At 47.1% G+C, this 21,495-nt stretch overlaps 1 protein-coding gene across 1 annotated transcript in view; it reads right to left on the bottom strand.

Annotated features, from left to right (window-relative positions):
- LOC143959456 (hemicentin-1-like) overlaps positions 1-21,495 on the bottom strand; it is a 476,712-nt gene that overhangs the window by 389,127 nt on the left and 66,090 nt on the right. The window contains exon 2 of the mRNA XM_077468108.1: positions 16,497-16,570. Within this exon, the coding sequence (XP_077324234.1) occupies positions 16,497-16,563 (67 nt within the window). The 5' untranslated portion in view covers positions 16,564-16,570. The remainder of the gene's footprint in view (positions 1-16,496; positions 16,571-21,495) is intronic.

Here is a 21,495-nt window from a genome sequence, read left to right as displayed (position 1 = left end):
GGTAGGTAGGTCAGTGCATCAAGTAGGTAGGTAGGTCAGTGTGTGTCAGGTAGGTCAGTGTATGTGTCATTAGGTCAGAATGTGTCAGGTAGGTCAGTGTATGTCAAGTAGGTAGGTCAGTACGTGCCAGGTAGGTCAGTGTATGTCAGGTAGTTAGGTCAGTCTGTGTCAGGTAGGTCAGTATATGTCATGTAGGTAGGTCAGTACGTGTCAGGTAGGTCAGTACATGTCAGGTAGGTAGGTCACTACGTGCCAGGTATGTCAGTGTATGTCAGGTAGGTAGGTCAGTGAGTGTCAGGTAGGTCAGTGTCTGCTAGCCATTTTCAGGGCTGGACTGGGACAGAAATTTGGCCCTGGACTTCATCCAGACCGGCCCACTTACATTTTGAGTGTCCCATCAGCACCCCCTTACATCAGAGTGTCCCATTACCAGCCCCCTTACATCAGAGTGTCCCATCAGCACCCCCTTACATCAGAGTGTCCCATTAGCACCCCCTTTACATCAGAGTGTCCCATTAGCACCCCCTTACATCAGAGCGTCCCATTAGCACCCCCTTACATCAGAGTGTCCCATCAACACCCCCTTACATCAGAGTGTCCCATCAGCACCCCCTTACATCAGAGTGTCCCATCAGCACCCCCTTACATTAGAGGGTCCCATGAGCATCCACCTTACATCAGAGTGTCCCATCGGCACCCCCTTACATCAGAGTGTCCCATCGGCACCCCCTTACATCAGTGTCCCATCACCAGCCCCCTTACATCAGAGTGTCCCATCACCAGCCCCCTTACATCAAAGTGTCCCATCAGCACCCCTTACATCAGAGTGTCCCATCACCAGCCCCCTTACATCAGAGTGTCCCATCACCAGCCCCCTTACATCAGAGTGTCCCATCACCAGCCCCCTTACATCAGAGTGTCCCATCACCAGCCCCCTTACATCAGAGTGTCCCATCGGCACCCCCTTACATCAGAGTGTCCCATCGGCACCCCCTTACATCAGAGTGTCCCATCGGCACCCCCTTACATCAGAGTGTCCCATCGGCACCCCCTTACATCAGAGTGTCCCATCGGCACCCCCTTACATCAGAGTGTCCCATCGGCACCCCCTTACATCAGAGTGTCCCATCGGCACCCCCTTACATCAGAGTGTCCAATCGGCACCCCCTTACATCAGTGTCCCATCGGCACCCCCTTACATCAGTGTCCCATCACCAGCCCGCTTACATCAAAGTGTCCCATCAGCACCCCTTACATCAGAGTGTCCCATCACCAGCCCCCTTACATCAGAGTGTCCCATCACCAGCCCCCTTACATCAGAGTGTCCCATCACCAGCCCCCTTACATCAGAGTGTCCCATCAGCACCCCCTTACATCAGAGTGGCCCACTGAGCCATCGGCCCACGGGAAACTCCCGGTAGTCCCGATGGCCAGTACATGCCTGGCCACTTTCCTATTGGCCCCTCTCCTTCCAGAAGGTTACATCCCCTCAGATGTTGTAATTGTGATACCAAAAAATAGCTCCAGGAACGTGGAACCGCGACACCCCTTTTTTCCTTCGCCAGTTGTAATACCCTGTAGTTTTATCCTAGGTTGTTTCTTTTTCCATATTAGTTCCCTAAAGATTACATCTATCATTTTGAAACCATTGTTTTGGTATCCTAAGTGGCGAGTTGTGTAATATATATATAGGAGTTGCGGCACCCAGATCACCTTTATCAGAGTACATCTTCCTGCTAATGACAAAGGTAAACGGCACCACATCCCTCCCTTACATTTAAATCTTTCCTTTAAGAGAACTAGATTATTATTAATATACTGTTTAGGGTTTGCAGTTATATATACTCCCAAATATTACATTTTATTAACTTTTTCCATTTGTGGAACCCCAACAGGTGACGAGGTCTCAATAGGATCTACTGGTAGGAGTATTGATATTTTCCCAATTTATCTTTAGACCGGAAATCTGTCCAAAATCTTTGATCGTATCCAATGCTGCAATTAGGGGGGATTGAGTGTCCCCCATAAATAAGAGTATGTCATCTGCATACAGTGCCAATCGTTTCTCTCCTGATGTTCTCTTAAACCCTTTGATATTTACCGATGATCGAATAGTTATAGCCAGTGGTTCCATCGCCAGGGAGAAGAGCAGGGGCGATAGAGGACACCCCTGTCTCCCCCCCCCCCCCCCCGGGTTAATGGAAATACCTTCTGAACACTCATTGTTTATTTTAACTTTAGCTTTGGGTTTGTTTTACCCATTTAACAAACCCTGGCCCAAAAGCTGCCAGAACCTGCCATAGATAGTGCCGCTCCAAGCTATCAAAAGCCCTGGCTGCACCCAATGATAATATGGCCCTTGATCCTGTGTCAATCGTCTGAGCTTGCAAATGTAAGTATACCCGCCTTATGTTTATACTAGCTGCCCTATTCTGAACAAATCCCGACTGATCAGGATGTATTGTACACATTTTGAGATTATCTTCTTTAACCCAGAGGCCGGTATCCCTGCTAGGATTTTCATATCAGTACCCAGCCAAGGACATTGGCCCTGTAGGAAGAAGGGTCTAGCGGGTCCTTCCCCTCGTTTGGTTTGACTATAATTTTAGATTCCATCATTGATGGTGGCAACCTACCCTCTTCCATTGCTCCATTAAATACCTCCACCAGTTCGGACAGCAATACTTCTCCATATTTTTTATATACCTATCTATATAAATGTCTGGCCCTGAAGCCTTGTGGTTCGCCAGTGCTACAACTATCTGTTGTACCAAAACTAGGAGGGCATCCAACATCTCCCTGTCCTCATCGGTGAGGTGTGGAATCTCCAAACCCTGAAAGAAACTCCACATCTCCCCATCTACTGCTTGAGACTAAGTACTATACAAAGTTCTGTAATATTCTTTGAATTTGTCTATAATTTCAGGTGTATATGCGGTAACCCTTCCTTCTCTTGTCCTAATTTCTGGAATAACCATGGTAGATTTATATGTTTTCTACCAATAATTCCACTAAATGTCCTACACTCTCTCCTTCTTCAAAAAAATTCCACTCCCCTTTATAATGTTCTTCTCCTTGATATATTGTTAAAGTGGTTGTAAGCCCTTACAAACCACTTTGACCTACAGGTAAGCCTAGATTAAGGCTTACCTGTAGGTCCAATAAATACAGTGCCTTGCGAAAGTATTCGACCCCCTTGAACTTTTCAACCTTTTGCCACATTTCAGACTTCAAACATAAAGATATAAAATTTTTATTTTTTGTGAAGAATCGCCAACAAGTGGGACACAATTGTGAAGTGGAATGAAATCTATTGGATAATTTAAACTTTTTTAGCAAATAAAAAACTGAAAAGTGGTGCGTGCAAAATTATTCGGCCGCTTTACTTTCAGTGCAGCAAACTCACTCCAGAAGTTCAGCGAGGATCTCTGAATGATCCAATGTTGTCCTAAATGACTGATGGTGATAAATAGAATCCACCTGTGTGTAATCAAGTCTCTGTATAAATGCACCTGCTCTGTGATAGTCTCAGGGTTCTGTTGAAAGCGCAGAGAGCATCATGAAGACCAAGGAACATACCAGGCAGGTTCGTAATACTGTTGTGGAGAAGTTTAAAGCCGGATTTGGATACAAAAAGATTTCCCAAGCTTTAAACATCCCAAGGAGCACTGTGCAAGCAATCATTTTGAAATGGAAGGAGTATCAGACCACTGCAAATCTACCAAGACCTGGCCGTCCCTCTAAACTTTCAGCTCAGACAAGGAGAAGACTGATCAGAGATGCAGCCAAGAGGCCCATGATCACTCTGGATGAACTGCAGAGAACTACAGCTGAGGTGGGAGAGTCTGTCCATAGGACAACAATCAGTCGTACACTGCACAAATCTGCCCTTTATGGAAGAGTGGCAAGAAGAAAGCCATTTCTCAAAGATATCCATAAAAAGTCTCGTCTAAAGTTTGCCACAAGCCACCTGGGAGACACACCAAACATGTGGAAGAAGGTGCTCTGGTCAGATGAAACCAAAATCCAACTTTTTGCCCACAAAGCAAAACTATATGTTTGCAGTAAAAGCAACACAGCTCATCACCCTCAACACACCATCCCCACTGTCACACATGGTGGTGGCAGCATCATGGTTTGGGCCTGCTTTTCTTCAGAAGGGACAGGGAAGATGGTTAAAATTGAGGGGAAGATGGATGCAGCCAAATACAGGACCATTCTGGATGAAAACCTGTTGGAGTCTGCAAAAGACCTGAAACTGGGACAGAGATTTATCTTCCAACAAGACAATGATCCCAAACATACAGCAAAATCTACAAAGGAATGGTTCACAAATAAACGTATCCAGGTGTTAGAATGGCCAAGTCAAAGTCCAGACCTGAATCCAATCGAGAATCTGTGGAAAGAGCTGAAAACTGCTGTTCACAAACGCTCTCCATCCAACCTCACTGAGCTCCAGCTGCTTTGCAAGGAAGAATGGGCAAGAATTTCAGTCTCTCGATGTGCAAAACTGATAGAGACATACCCCAAGCGACTTGCATTCTATCTTAGCCATTCTGATTGCATCCTTATATTTCTTGTTCCATTCTTTCTAAAGTTGGAATGCTGATGATGATCCCCCAGCCTTGTATTTTTTGAAGGCCTTCTTCTTTGCTTTTATATACATTTTTACATTGGAGTTAAGCCATCCAGGACTTTGCATTGGCTAAAGCCCTTATTTAATATGCTCTTAAGCAAACCCATCTCTTCTCCGTATTCTTTGTTCTTAAGATTTTATCCCATTTAGTATTGTGACAAACCCCTGTCCTCAACAGGACTATGTTTGCCATAAATGCTTCCTTTGTCCAGAACAGCACTAACCGAGACCCATTAGCCCACTCAGTCACCAGCCGTAACTCAGTGTAGGGCAAACAACAACATCAAAACTCCTTTATTCCAGCACGTTGCCACAGATTTACAACTCAGAGACACTGCCCCACCCTTTTCATTTTTTTATTAGTTAAAAAAGTTTCAAAAGGGGGCGCATGCGCGAAGCCTAACATGGTGGACGTTCCCTGCTAGAGCTCCGCACTCCCCGCCGCCAATTCGGGCTCCGAATAGCTGTACGGGCCACTACCGAGACCAGCACTCGCACGCACTATCTCCACAAGAGCTCCAGCTCCCACCGGGATGGTGCTGACGGGTCGCCGGGGCAAGCACAAAGCTAAACCGATCAAGGAAGCTTTAGCCCGCGCCTCCTCTAAGATGGCGGCGAAGGCCCTATCTAAAGAACTGGCAGCATGTCCCGCAGCAATGGATCAGCTGCATGATGAGGAAGACGAGGACACAGATTTTCGTGTCGGCAGCCCCCCTGCGATTCCACTTTCAGGTATGGATCAAACAGCTTTTCTGCATCACATGGAACTCATGCTCCAAAAAGCCCTGAAAACAACCTCTGACCAAATCACTAGCAGGCTATCACGGGAAATCCGTGAAATAGGCCAGCGTACCACCGACCTGGAGGCCAGAGTAGATGACATTGAGCTCACCCTGCAGGATCATGCACAAGAACACGCCGCACACCGGGAGGAGAACGCCTCTTTGCTCTCACGCCTGGAAGACGCCGAGAACCGCTCCCGCAGGTCGAATCTCAGGCTCCGGGGAATCCTTGAAGTGGTTGATGACGTCCAATCATTCACCACTGCATTATTTCAGGAGTTGTCCCCCTCGATACCCATAGAACGCTTGGAGTTCGATCGCATTCACAGAGCCCTTACACGCCGTCAGACCGATGGGCCACCGCGGGATATTATAGTAAAGCTGCACTTCTTTCGTACTAAAGAACAGCTTCTTGCAGCTGCCCGCAACAAGGAAGGTTTAGTGTTCCAGGGGCACTCATGTCAACTTTTCTCTGATCTGGCTCCTCTCACCAGAGCTATGAAACCGCAACTGCAAGTTCTCCTCCATCACCAGATTAAATACACCTGGCGTTTTCCGTTCGCCTTGCAATTTTCATATCAAGGCCACATGCATTCCTGCTCTACCCCGGAATCACTGCAGCGCCTATTGGAGACCCTACATCTTGCAACTCCAGATCACCGTTCGGACACCACACTCCCTTGTACCCCTGCCCGTACTGCCGCACACCCGTACTCAGCTACTCCGAATCGCTCCAGATCAGGGCCTTCTTCTATCCGGAAAGGGACCCCAGCAAGACTGTAGGGTGACCATCTCTCCACTCCAAAAACTCGTCCTCCTCGTTGAACTTCTATATCTTGCTACCGCAGGTTTTTCTCCAGTTCTTGGGTCCCCCTTCCCGGCGAATACGGTTTCATATACCTTGAAGAGCCCGGTCTCCTCTATCCTGTTTCCACCTTAGACCGTGCCTTGGGGGACCAGAATTTGGTATGTACTGTATTACCCTACTTGGATTTTTGTTCCCCTTATTGCAATTACTGACCCGAACAGCACACAATCTCTCTCTGTCAACCCTGTTGTCTCCCCTCAACAGGGCAGCATCTATGCTTTAGAGACAATTTGGTAAAGTTATCTGGTATGACTACATAAGAAGATGATACTCCCATCTTCCCCTCCCCCCCTTCCCCCCTTTTTTTTATCTCTCCTTCCCTTCCCCCCCCCCCCCTATTCCTATTGGTTTTACAATACTGATAACTATGGATCTTTATGTTGCTTTATAGGAATTCTGTATATTTTTTTTCTTATGTGTTATTGACAGTTTCTTGAGTTTGTTACTATGTTTTTAACTGCCTCTCCCGTTGGCGTCGGGGAGCAGTCACTGCTCCCCCCTTACTGTGCACCCACTCCTCAATCTATTAAGACCGCGGAGTCTGTGCACCTACTTGTTGGGCGTTTTGTCCTACCCTCCCATGATACCCGTGTTCATGTCTTGCCTAACATACTGTACACCCCACTCCCCGCCCAGTCTCTCACCTTGCTTTCTTCTCTTCTCCAATCTTTGCCCTTTTTTTCTTGGCTGGTCTGCCCATGTGGCCCACACGTTTTTCTATAACCTCCCTAACCCCTTTCCTGTATGGGCCCCATAAATATACTCTCCCTCAATGTCAAAGGACTAAACTCCCCAAATAAAAGGGTTAAGGCTGTCCAAAATTTTGCCTCATTAAAAGCTGGTATTATTGCCCTCCAGGAAACACATTTTTCGCTTAAGCACATCCCTAAATACTTTAGTTCACGCTATCCCCAGGTTTTTACTGCCTCGGCGGCCTTTAAGCATAGGGGAGTCCTTTTGGCTTTTCACCACACGCTTTCCTTTACCCCCACAGTTGAATTAAGAGACCCGGAGGGCCGATATCTAGTCCTAGTAGGCCAATTACAAGATGTTGACGTCACACTTGTGTCCTATTATGCCCCCAACACCAATCCGAACCCTTTCTTCTCTCACCTCCTACAAGTTGTTAAATTGCATTGCAAAGGTACACTCTTTATGTGTGGTGATTCTAACCTGACACTCCTTCCCCACTTAGATAAATCTCCCTACTCAGCTGAACATCAAAGCCTATCGACACAATTTCGCAAACAACTCCAAAAAGCCTCCCTTATTGACACCTGGAGAGAATGTAACCCAGTTAAGAAAAACTTTACGTTTTATTCATACCCACATAATTCCTTTTCAAAAAGGATTGACCATATCTTTACTCCAGTGGCCTCCTTCCCAATTGTGCTCCAGTCCGTGATCTGTCCGATCACCTGGTCGGATCACTGTGCAGTAATCATGACAATCTCTTCACTAATCCCCCAGCCCAAGGATAGAGTCTGGTGCATGAACGAGTCCCACTTGACTAATCAATCCTATTGCTTTGATATCCAACAGGCCCTTAAAGAGTACTTACATTTTAACTCATCCCCTGATGTTTCCCCAATCCTCCTCTGGGAGGCGCACAAGCCTGTTATCAGGGGCAAATGTATCTCAGTAGCCAATCATCTTAAGAGAGATAAGCAACAGAAGTTAAACTCCCTGGAAGCGGACTATCGTCTCCAATTCCTCCAGTTCCAAACCTCCCCCACTGATTCTAATAGGACGACTCTTGAAAAGACTAAATTGGAACTGGACCTCTTATTGGCTGAATCTGCCGAGAAAACATTACGCCGATCTAACCACACTATCTACACTAAAGCTAACAAACTTGACACATTTATGGCCCTACGCCTCCGCCTGGAACGTTTCCATAAACCCATCAGACTTAAAATGGCTTGCGGCACCCACACGAGTAACCCTGAGAGGGTGCTCCTGGAATTCCGCAAAAGGCTTGCGACCCTATACAAATCTAAGCCTCATTTTCAACCGCACCATGCAGAGTCTCTGTTCCACGATCTGTCGCTACCTAAGTTGTCTTTATCGAACAGGACCTCCTTGGAGAGTCCGATCACGGTTGAGGAGGTTCTGGGGGCCATAAAAACCCTTAAACCAAACAAACGCCCCGGTCCAGATGGCCTGCCTAGTACCTATTATAAGAAATTTGCAGATGTTTTGGCCCCACTTCTTACTAACACCTTTAACGCTCTCTTACGCCAGCAAACTTTTGGCAGGGACACATTGACAGCCATGATTTCTATGATACCTAAACCTAACACGGATGATACCCTTTGGTCCAATTTCAGACCCATCTCGCTACTTAATGTAGACGTAAAAATCCTAGCCAAAATTTTAGCATTACGACTCAACCCCATTATCGGTAAGCTGATCCACAAGGACCAAGTGGGGTTCATCCCCAAGCACCAAGCCAGTGATAATATACGCAGGGTCATCCTGCTTCAACATATTGCCAGAACGCGCAAAGTACCTATGCACCTATTGTCGTTGGACATTAGGAAAGCGTTCAACACTGTTTCCTGGTTGTATCTACACTTTATACTAGAAAGTTGGGGTTTTGGCCCCCACTTTCTCCAGTGGATCAAAGCCTTATACACCAACCCTCTGGCCTTTGTGAGGTACTCGGGGTTTCGCTCTGAGTGCTTTCCGATCCAGAGAGGAACTAGACAAGGTTGCCCCTTGTCCCCATTGCTGTTTGCCCTGGCGATTGAGCCCTTAGCGGCACTCGTCCGGGCAAACCCTGATATCTGGGGCTTGGAATTGGCGTCGACGACACATAAAATTTGTTTGTTCGCCGACGACGCCCTTTTGTTTGTTACGTCTCCTCACACCACGCTTCCAAATCTCATCCAGCTTCTAGACAAATTTGCCTTGGTCACAGGCCTTGAGGTCAATCAAGCCAAATTGAGGGCCCTCAATGTGTCCCTGCCATCTGAGGTACTCACCCAGCTCCAACATAATTTTCCCTTCCAGTGGTCTACTTTTTCTCTATCCAATCTAGGTATAAAACTTACTAGCACACCCTCAGAGCTTTTCCGAGCCAACTACCTCCCCATGCTAACACATCTATCCTCTCTTCTTCATGACTGGCGCCCCCCTGTGTATCTCCTGGCTCGGACGCATCGCGGCTGTCAAGATGACCCTGCTTCCGAAACTTCTCTATTTATACAGAGTCTTACCAATAGCAATTCCCCCCTATTTCCACCGCGTCATTCAGAGCAGAGTGTTTAAATACATATGGGGTACCACAAGGCCTAGAGTCCCCAAAGCTGTTCTGCTCCGTAGTAAAGCAACGGGTGGTCTGGGAGTACCCAATTTTGTGAGATACTACCAAGCAGCCCAGCTGGCCCAAATGGCCTTATATCACACTAAAGAAGAAATACCCATCTAGGTAAGTTTAGAATCGGTTGAGGTTCACCCCATAGGTATATCTAACCTGTTATGGCTCCCAGCCTCACATGACGCTCTATGACTAACCCTATAACCCTACATACGCTTAGACTCTGGGACAGATTGAGGACCCCATTCAAATTATGTTCTTTGCACTTTCCACTCCTATCTTTCTTAGGTCACCCCCATTTCTATCCCGCCTACTCGGAGCCTCTGTCATTTCAAGCATGGGCCCGTGCGGGACTGAGTCGTATTTGTGATTTGATAGAAGGTAACTCTGTTATGTCATTTTCTTTGCTTCAAGCCCGGACACAACTACCTCCTAGAGAGTGCTTCCGATATTTACAAATCTCCCACTTTTTACACTCAATCATAAGCCCTGGCTCTGATCTGGGCTCCAGATCCGTGTTTTGAGGAAATATGCGACTCAGACCCCCACGCCCCAGGTATCATATCCCGCCTCTATTCTCACCTCACCTCCCTCCCGTCTGCTACCCACACTATACATGCCAATGGACCACTGACCTCTCGATAGAGCTGGACCATGAAGACTGGGCCAGAATTTGGGACAATACTAGGATATCCTCTCAGAACATTGTCGCCCTCAAAGCAAACTATAAAGTTCTTATGCGCTGGTACTTAGTGCCAGTCCGGATTGCCAAATTCTTACCATCACACTCCCCAAACTGTTTCTGGAACTGTGGAGAGCGGGGCACCCACCTGCATATCTGGTGGACCTGTCCCATCGTGCATGACTTCTGGGCGACAGTGTTCCAAATGATCTCAAAATTGTTTCGAGAAATTTTTAATCCCGACCCATTGTTGGCCCTCCTCAATAACATCCCTACAGACCTCACTAAAGCACAACAACAACTGTTTTTACAAGTTACCACAGCGGCCAAACAGACTATCGCTAAGGCGCGTAAAAGCCCTACTTTACATATAGCCGAGGTTAAGAATAGGGTCACCCGGGCAATGATCCATAGTAAGATCGAAGCCACTATAATGGATAAGATCCCTCGTCATGTTAGAATATGGCAACCCTGGATTGATCATTTCCTACCCCCAAATTTTGATGACCATCTACTGATACCGTGATTTGCATTATTATACCAAAAATCTAACAAGCATATCAATGTGGGTCCGCATGGGCGGCCCGGCCACTTTATTTCTCTCTCCCTCCTGTCCTTTTCCCAAGCCTTACTTACCCAACTTATGCCCCGTACACACGAGAGGGATTAAGTCTGACAGACCTCCAAAGGAGTTCCGCCGGAGTTCCGCCGGAGTTCTGGCGGACTTTTCGACCGAACGGACTTGGCCACACACCATCACACCAAACTCCGACGGAGTCGAACGCGATGACGTACGACTGGATTCGACGTAGGAAGTTCATAGACAGTAGCCAATAGCTGCCCTAGCGTCGGATTTAGTCCGCCGGAGTAGCACACACACGAGCGAATTTTTCGAAGGGACCGGGTCCGGCGGAGTTCCGTCGGGAAAATTTGAAGCATGCTTCATTTCTAAAGTCCGTCAGACTTTAGCGGAGCTAAAGTCCGTTGCAGCCCACACACGATCGGATAGTCTGACGGACTCAGCCCGTCGGACTTTGGATGTCGAAAAGTCCGCTCGTGTGTACGGGGCTTATGTATTCCTCCTTTCTTTTTCTTCCTTTTTCTCCTCCCTATTGCCCCCCCCCCCCTTCGCTACATTTCCGGTTGACATGTACGTTCACCCCTAAGGTTTAGCTCTCTTGATCCTCTCAACCATACATTGGAACCCTGTTTTATACGGTTTACTTCGGTTGAGGCTTTAGCCTCGTATTGGTTGTAACTCACAATGTTACACGATTCAGAGAAATGCACAAAGTACTTGCGTTACTGTTGAGCTAAATTGTTTATGCACACCGCATTAAGCTACACCTATACTGTACTTTTTTCTTCTGTACTGTACTTGTTACCAATAAAACCTTTGAAAAGAAAAAAGTTTCAAAAATCCAATAGATTTCGTTCCACTTCACAATTGTGTCCCACTTGTTGGTGATTCTTCACAAAAAATAACAATTTTATATCTTTATGTTTGAAGCCTGAAATGTGACAAAAGGTTGAAAAGTTCAAGGGGGCCGAATACTTTCACAAGGCACTGTATATTGTTAACACCACTAGCGAGTGGTCTGAAAACCCTCTGGGCATATATTTAATATTCTTGATATAGCTTAACATATCTTCTCTACCTGGGGCCAAGTCAATTCTTGAAAGTGTATAGTGAGTTTTTGAAAAGCACGTGTAGCTCCCTGAGGGTTTTGGTCGGGGAGCTCCTCACTAAATTCCTTGTCAGGAGTAGCTACTGTATTTAATTGTTAGGAATCCATTGATTTCTCTCTAAGTTTGGCCTGGTTGTACTTCTCTCTCCTACCACTAGGTGGCTGGGCACTTGGTGGTACTAGATCTGAGAAGGACAACTCAAGGTCAGGTTATGGGTATATGGGGTATCTCAGCCAATGGGCAGGGGTTTTCTTGAATCCCTTGGCCTGCTGGGAGAACCTATATATTTGGGTGGAGTCCAGTGATCTATGTTCTGTGCCACCCAGACTGCTGTCAGGGTGGACGTGTGTCATATGCCCTGGGCTGCTAGGCTGGAGATTGGGCCTATCCTGGGGGGCGTCTGGTTGCTAGGCTATGTGAGGGCCTATCCAGGAGCAAGAGAGCAGCGCAGGGTTGGGACTGCGGCTTGCAGTCCAACCAGAAGTGACGGTTCTGCCGGCCGGAGAACCTGTCATCAGGGGTGGACTGACAACTCATGGGGCCCCCGAGCAATAGGAGATTATGGGGCCCCCAGGCAATCCGAGATTATGGGGCCACACAGTATACACACACAGTATACAATCACACAGTATACATATACATGTACACACAGTATACACAGATATGTTTCTATTGGCTGAGAAGGCACTGGAGAGGTGGGGAAGCTATCATCTCAGGATTTTTAGACCAAAAGGATGTCGGTGAGGGACATTTCAGAGACAGATGTAAAATAAACACAGTATTTCCCATACTGTCCCTGGTTTTACTGAGGCTGGCAACCCTGATGGGGCCCCCTATTGGGTCGGGGCTCTCGTGCAGTGCCCGAGTGGCCCAATGGTCAGTCCGCCCCTGCCTGTCATGGTCAGAGATAGACATGTGCAGAGTAAAATATTTTGTTTCGAAATTTCGTTTTCGTCCGAAAACGTAATTTATTTAGTTACTCCCGAAATTCGTTTTTATTTATTTTGTCTTTGAAGGCTTATGGTGTCTGTCGAATGTATAAAGAAGATTCAACGGAGCTAACTATATAGCATACTTTAGAACCCTATTAAAGTCTATGGGACTCCAACGTTCAAAATCTAAAGTGCTAATTTTAAAGACTAATTTGCAAGTTACTGTCCTAAAAAGTATTTGGGGATCCGGGTCCTGCCCCAGGGGACATGTATCAATGCAAAAAAAAGTTTTTAAAACGGCCATTTTTTCGGGAGCAGTGATTTTAATAATGATTAAAGTGAAACAATAAAAGTGTAATATTCCTTTAAATTTCGTAGGGGGGGTTGTCTATAGTATGCCTGTGAAGGGGCGCATGTTTCCTGTGCTTAGAACTGTCCCTGCACAAAGTGTCATTTATGCAGGAAAAAAAGTCCTTTAAAATCACTCGCAGCTATTATGAATTGTCAGCTCCGTAATACAGAGAACACTCATTGAAAGTCATTGATAAAAAAATAAATAAATAAATAAATAAAAGCGTTTGGGTCCCCCAAATTCAATTACCAGCCCCTTCAGGACTGGTATGGATATTAAGAGGAACCCTGCCTCAAATTTAAGAAAAAATTTGACGTGGGGTTCCCCCTAAATATCCATAACCAGACCCTTCAGGTCTGGTATGGATATTAAGGGGAACCCCGCGTCAAATGTAAAAAAAAAATTGACGTGGGGGTCCCCCTAAAAATCCATACCAGACCCTTTATCCGAGCACGCAACCTGGCAGGCCGCAGGAAAAGCGGGGGGGGCGAGAGAGCAGCCCCCCCTCCCTCCTGAACCGTACCAGGCCACATGCCCTCAACATTGGGAGGATGCTTTGGGGGTCTGTGACCCCTCAAAGCACCTTGTCCCCATGTTGATGAGGACAAGGGCCTCATCCTCACAACCCTGGCCGGTGGTTGTGAGGGTCTGCGGGCGGGGGGCTTATCAGAATCTGGAAGCCCCCTTTAACAAGGGGACCCCCAGATCCCGGCCCCCCCTGTTTTAAATGGTAAGGGGGTACAAAAGTACCCTTACCATTTAACAAAGAAAGTGTAAAAAATAGTTAAATAAAACAAACACACTTTTGAAAAATTCCTTTATTAAAAATAAAAATAAAATAAAAAAAAGATTCCGGCGGCGGTAATCCACTCTTGCTATCCAGCGACGGACGATCATCTTTCCAGTGATGGCTCATCTGAATCAGCGCAGAGAATCCATCCTTCTTCTGTCTCCATGGAGGAGACACTGCAGGAATTCCGGTGGCCTGACGTTTCTTATATACGGAGGGTGGGGCCACCGTCACCTGACCCCGCCCCCTCTGATGCAAGGGGAAACCCGGGGTTTTTCCGTGACGTATGAGTGACCCCGCCCCCTCTGATGTAACGGAAACCTGCCTGTGTTACATCAGAGGGGTGCGGGGTCACCCATACTTCACAGGGAACCCCGGGTTTCCCTTGCGTCAGAGGGCGGCGGGGTCAGGTGACGGGTGGCCCCGCCCTCCATATATAAGAAACGTCAGGCCGTCGGAATCCTTGCAGTGTCTCCACCATGGAGACAGAAGAAGGATGGATACGCTGCGCTGGATGAGATGAGCCATCGCTGGAGAGATGACCGTCCGTCGCTGGATAGCAAGAGTGGATTACCGCCGCTGGAAATCTTTTTTTATTTTTTTTATTTTTAATAAAGGAATTTTTCAAAAGTGTGTTTGTCTTATTTAACTATTTTTTACACTTTCTTTGTGAAATGGTAGGGGTACTTTTGTACCCCCTTACCATTTCAAACGGGGGGGGCCGGGATCTGGGGGTCCTCTTGTTAAAGGGGGCTTCCAGATTCTGATAAGCCCCCCGCCCGCAGACCCTCACAACCACCGGCCAGGGTTGTGAGGATGAGGCCCTTGTCCTCATCAACATGGGGACAAGGTGCTTTGAGGGGTCACAGACCCCCAAAGCAATCTCCCAATGTTGAGGGCATGTGGCCTGGTACGGTTCAGGAGGGAGGGGGGCCGCTCTCTCGTCCCCCCCTCTTTCCTGCGGCCTGCCAGGTTGCGTGCTCGGATAAAGGGTCTGGTATGGATTTTTAGGGGGACCCCCACGTCAATTTTTTTTTACATTTGACGCGGGGTTCCCCTTAATATCCATACCAGACCTGAAGGGTCTGGTTATGGATATTTAGGGGGAACCCCACGTCAATTTTTTTCTTAAATTTGAGGCAGGGTTCCCCTTAATATCCATACCAGACCTGAAGGGCCTGGTAATTGAATTTGGGGGACCCCCACACTTTTTTATTTATTTATTTATTTATTTTTTATCAATGACTTTCAATGAGTGTTCTCTGTATTACGGAGCTGACAATTCATAATAGCTGCGAGTGATTTTAAAGGACTTTTTTTTCCTGCATAAATGACACTTTGTGCAGGGACAGTTCTAAGCACGGGAAACATGTGCCCCTTCACAGGCATACTATAGACACCCCCCCCCCTACAAAATTTAAAGGAATATTACACTTTTACTGTTTCACTTTAATCATTATTAAAATCACTGCTCCCGAAAAACTTTTAAAACTTTTTTTTGCATTGATACATGTCCCCTGGGGCAGGACCCGGGTCCCCAAACACTTTTTAGGACAGTAACTTGCAGAATCTTTTCTCTCTGTCAAATCTTTTTTCTCTGTCGGATATTTTCTCTATATAATCTTGGACTAATAGAGGTAAGGTTAGGCACATTCGACCACAGGTTCTATAGACAGATTGTTATTGTCAGAGTCATGTCGAATCTCCTATTCTATATCGAACTGTTGTAACAATGAAAACGAAAATAAAGCATTTATTTATGTCGGATCTTTCATTTTTCGGATTTTGTGCTTTCGTTATCGTTTGTCAAAACGAAAACGAAAATACCTGAAATTCGGACGAAAATGCATTCGGACGAAAACGAATGCACATGTCTAGTCAGAGGTAGAAGGAGAGCTGTCGCCACAAAGGGACCAATCACCTTTACCTTTAGGGACCCCAGTGAGTAACTGAAGCAAAGTAACAGAACAGCATTCTCACTGACAGAGCTTGAGATATTTTACCAAAAAGAAGAAGAATGGGCAGAAATGTTCCTCTCTAGATGTGCAAAGCTGGTAGAGACACCCCCAAAAAGACTTGTAGAGAAAGAGGGTTCTACAAAGTATTGAATCCGGGGGGCGCCATACATATGCCCCTCCCCCACACTTTTCACATATTTATTTGTATCATTTTCCTTCCAGTTTACAATTATGTGTCACTTTGTGTTGGTCTATCACATAAAATCCCAATAAAATGCATTTACACCTTTTGGTTGGAACATGACAACATGTGGGAAATATCAAGGGGTATGAATACTTTTTCAGGGCACTGTACCTCTGCCTGAACAGAGAAGAGCCCACTGGAGGAGAACACGGAGGGGACACATTGCTGTAGTCAGGGTACCTAAGATATGTACTCTGATAATAATACTGTATTATCACCTCTATATAATGTTCTTACATACCTCTGCCTGGACATAGAAGAGCCCACAGGAGGAGGACACGGAGGGGGCACATTGCTGTGGTCATCATATTGGGTCTGTGTGAGAAAAGAGAAATTACAGAGAAATTAAGGAAGATGACTTGGCATTTTCTCATTTCACATAATTATAGACTGTATGGGAACTCGCCATCAATGTCCATTAAACATTTGCTGCACCCAGAACTGATCATTCAGTATTTTGAAGAGAGGTAAACCATCAGACTATCCTTTCTATCTCTCGGGACATTATCGCTGAGATCTCTGTGCTGAGTTTCCTCACACCTGATATGCCCATCAAAAGGAGTGTTGAACATTCTTGCTGGAATATTTTATGTTGTATTTGAGATAATACAAGATGAGAAGTGGAACTACCCCAAGGTAGGCAGAAGCATCCACATTCCCATGTGGAGTGGAACAGTCTTGGGATCTATGGAATAGAGATCTGACAGAGAAGACAATTCCCCCAAAGCAGGATAATTCCGTCCTCTCCACTCTCGAGGAAAGGATACGCCACTCATACCCAGCATACCCGCAGACACCTGCCAGCTAAAACTATCTCAGTGCTAAAGAAGCATCTGCACACAATGCCTGATCTTCACCATCATGAATAACCTCTCAGCTAAGAGGAGATCTATCTACCCAATAGACGCTGTACTTTACAGACCTCATCAGTTGGGATCCCACACCAACCACACTCAACTAACACAAAAACCAAAAGAGAAAAAATACCTTCAACCAAAAAGCTGGACCATACATATTATGCAATGGAGAAACCCACCTTCTCTGAGATGGAGACCAAGACCACCGCAGAGGAGAGACATGGAGGAGATGAGGACCACCTTCAACATTTTGCACAGAAAGCTGATGTGACGGCACTAAAAACACCATAGAAAACAGGAAATGGTCTGAATCCACTTTGTCCCATGTAAGTCGCTTGCTACAAGGCATGTACTATAGTGGTCAACGTTGTGTACACCTATGCAACATTTTGTGTACCCCGGTCTGCAGCTGCAGTAGAAGAAAAAGGGTCTTTGTGAGTATGCTGCCCCACGAGTTACTCACTCCACCACTGCTGTAGGAGAGACTGATATCACATAATGCACAGCGGCTGGTGTTTAACCACTTGCTTACTGGGCACTTAAACCCCCCTCCTGCCCAGACCGATTTTCAGCTTTCAGCGCTGACGCACTTTGAATGACAATTACGTGGGCATACAACACTGTACCCACATGACATTTTTTATCATTTTTTCCCCACAAATAGATCTTTCTTTTGGTGGTATTTAATTCCAGCTGGGAGTTTTATTTTTTGCTAAACAAACAAAAAAAGATGCAAAAAAAATAAATAAAAAATCATGTTTAATAGTTTGTTATAAAATTTAGCAAACAGGTCATTTTTCTCCTTCATTGAAATGCTCTGATGAGGCGGCACTGGTGGGCACTGATAGGCTGCACTGGTGGGCACTGATAGGCACAGTTAAGGTGGCACTGATAGGCACAGATAAGGCAGCACTGATGGGCACAGATAAGGCGGCACTGATGGGCAAAGATGGGCACAGATAAGATGGGCACAGATGGGTGGCACGGATGGGCACGGATAGGTACCACTGATAGATGGGACTGATGGGCAGTGATAGGTGGCTCTGATAGGTGGCACTGCTGGGCACTGATGGGCGGCACTGATGGCACTGATGGGCACTGGTAGATGACACTGATGTGCATGGATATGTGGCATATGAGGTGCAGCACTGTTGTTGAAGCAGATTGTGGGCACTGATAGGTGGCACTGTGGGCACTGATGGGTGGCACTATGAGCATTGATGGGTGGGACTATTGGCACTATGGGCACTAAGGGATGGTATTTATTTAGGTGGCACTGGCAGGGGGCAGGTGGGCACTGATGATTTGGCCGTGATCGGTCCTGAAGTCCCTCTCATGGCCGCCGGTGATCACCTTTTTTTTTTCTCCTTGCGCTGTCAGCGTGAGGAGGAAAAATCGCAGATTACTGGCTCTGTTGTGATCACATGATTAGCTGTCATTGGCTGACAGCTGATCATGTGGTAAGGGGTCGGGATCGACCCCTTGCTCCGATCTGTGATCAGACGAGTCTCATAGACTCACTGATCATAGAGCGCGCCGCGTGTGCCCCTCGGGGGGCGCAGGCCGCTCGTGCACGAGACAACGTCAATAGACATAGACCCGGCAAAGCAGGTCCGCGCTGTAGCCGTCATTCGGCTATAGCGCGGATCTCAAGCAGTTAAATGTCCTCCATCCACTAGGAGGGGCAAGTGAAGATGTGAACTATTGGAGATGTTTTGAGAGGAAACATGGAGGAATCTGGAGAGTGTAGTTCACTAAAGAGACTCGGCCATTATTACAGGTTTGCTCAGAACTACAATTCCCAGGCAGAGAGTGAGTAGGATGGATTGACTTTTTCCCAGGTTAATAGAAAGGAAGGTCCCTGTTTATGCAGGGAGGCCGAGACTGCTACAGACCTTCTGTGCCTGGGAAGAAGAGAGGGGCAATTACTACCTAGAAGCAGTGGAGGTGATTAGCAGATGCTATACCAGAGCACTGGGGTGAGACCTGGACTTCAAGAAGCCTGCTGTTCAATTAAATAACGGGACACTGAGGAGCCTAAGCATGGCAAAGAGAGCTAGATTGATTGATTAGTGGATAGAAGGACATCCTCTGCCTAAATAGAACTGGCGAGAGGCCATTGGCTACCTTAGACTGTAAATTCACAAAAGAGGGACAGAGTTGCTGACTAGGAACACGGTGTCGCTGCATGTTACATAATTAGCCTGATTGAAAAAAAGACACAAGTCCATTCAGCTCAAGCCATAGAAGTGAGCATAAGCTTTTAAAGAGATTCTTCTCTGAGCACTCCAACACAAGTTTTGGGCCCTAATAAGCTGGCCAGCAGAAGATTTGGAGCAGTGTACTACTGATTACTGGGGTAAACACCTATAAGATCACTCCCTAGTTAGGGTTACACAGTGTAGGTTTAAGAAAGAGGTGTACTCTTGAACATTCACTGTTTTGCAGCCCGTTGGCTATACTGCCAGGCATTGCAGTACCACTACTCACTATCTCTGATCACCGCCACACCAGTAACAGTGTCCCTGATCACCGCCACACCAGTAACAGTGTCCCTGATAACTGCCACACCCATCAAATTGTCCATGATCACCGCCACACCAGTACAATGTCACCAGACCAGTGTTGTCAGTCAGTATCCCTAATCACTGCCACACCAGTCATATGCTCCCTGATCACCGCCACACCAGTAACAGTGTCCCTGATCACTGCCACACCCATCAAATTGTCCATGATCACCGCCACACCAGTACAATGTCACCAGACCAGTGTTGTCAGTCAGTATCTCTAATCACTGCTGCACCACTCAGTGTCCCTAATCACCGCCACACCAGTCATATTCTCCCTGATCACCGCCATACCAGTAACAGTGTCCCTGATCACCGCCACACCAGTAACAGTGTCCCTGATCACCACCACACCAGTAACAGTGTCCCTGATCACCGCCACACCAGTAACAGTGTCCCTGATCACCACCACACCAGTAACCGTGTCCCTGATCACCGCCACACCAGTAACAGTGTCCCTGATCACCACCACACCAGTAACAGTGTCCCTGATCACCACCACACCAGTAACAGTGTCCCTAAACACCGCCACACCAGTAACAGTGTCCCTGATCACCGCCACACCAGTAACAGTGTCCCTGATCACCGTCACACCAGTCATATGCTCCCTGATCACCGCAACACCAGTAATAGTGTCCCTGATCACCGCCACACCAGTCATATTCTCCCTGATCACCGCCATACCAGTCATATGCTCCCTGATCACCGCAACACCAGTAACAGTGTCCCTGATCACCGCCATACCAGTCATATTCTCCCTGATCACCGCCACACCAGTCATATTCTCCCTGATCACCGCCATACCAGTAACAGTGTCCCTGATCACCGCCACACCAGTAACAGTGTCCCTGATCACCACCACACCAGTAACAGTGTCCCTGATCACCGCCACACCAGTAACAGTGTCCCTGATCACCACCACACCAGTAACCGTGTCCCTGATCACCGCCACACCAGTAACAGTGTCCCTGATCACCACCACACCAGTAACAGTGTCCCTGATCACCACCACACCAGTAACAGTGTCCCTAAACACCGCCACACCAGTAACAGTGTCCCTGATCACCGCCACACCAGTAACAGTGTCCCTGATCACCGTCACACCAGTCATATGCTCCCTGATCACCGCAACACCAGTAATAGTGTCCCTGATCACCGCCACACCAGTCATATTCTCCCTGATCACCGCTATACCAGTCATATGCTCCCTGATCACCGCAACACCAGTAACAGTGTCCCTGATCACCGCCATACCAGTCATATTCTCCCTGATCACCGCCACACCAGTAACAGTGTCCCTGATCACCGCCACACAAGTAACAGTGTCCCTGATCACCGCCATACCAGTAACAGTGTCCCTGATCACCGCCACACCGGTAACAGTGACCCCGATCACCGCCATACCAGTAACAGTGTCCCTGATCACCGCAACACCAGTAACAGTGTCCCTGATCACCGCAACACCAGTAACAGTGTCCCTGATCACCGCCACACCAGTAACAGTGTCCCTGATCCCCGCCACACCAGTAACAGTGTCCCTGATCACCGCCACACCAGTAACAGTGTCCCTGATCACTGCCACACTAGTTATAATGTCTCTGATCAGCCCCACACCAGTTACAGGGTCCCTAATCATCACCACACCAGTTATAGTGTCCCTGATCCTCACCACACCAGTTATAGCGTCCCTGATTACACCACACCAGTTATAGTGTCTCTGATCTCCGCCACACCGATCATATTGTCCATGATCACCGCCATTCCAGTTACAGTGTCTCCAACACTTCCGGGGGCAGCCACATACTAGTAGGCTAGA

This window comes from Lithobates pipiens, unplaced genomic scaffold, assembly GCF_037356315.1.
Source record: "Lithobates pipiens isolate NorthernLeopardFrog02 unplaced genomic scaffold, aLitPip1_a1.2 Scaffold_76, whole genome shotgun sequence".
Lineage (NCBI taxonomy): Eukaryota > Metazoa > Chordata > Amphibia > Anura > Ranidae > Lithobates > Lithobates pipiens.
The sequence above is the reverse complement of the archived record's forward strand: the minus strand, read 5'-3'. Positions and strand labels throughout refer to the sequence as shown.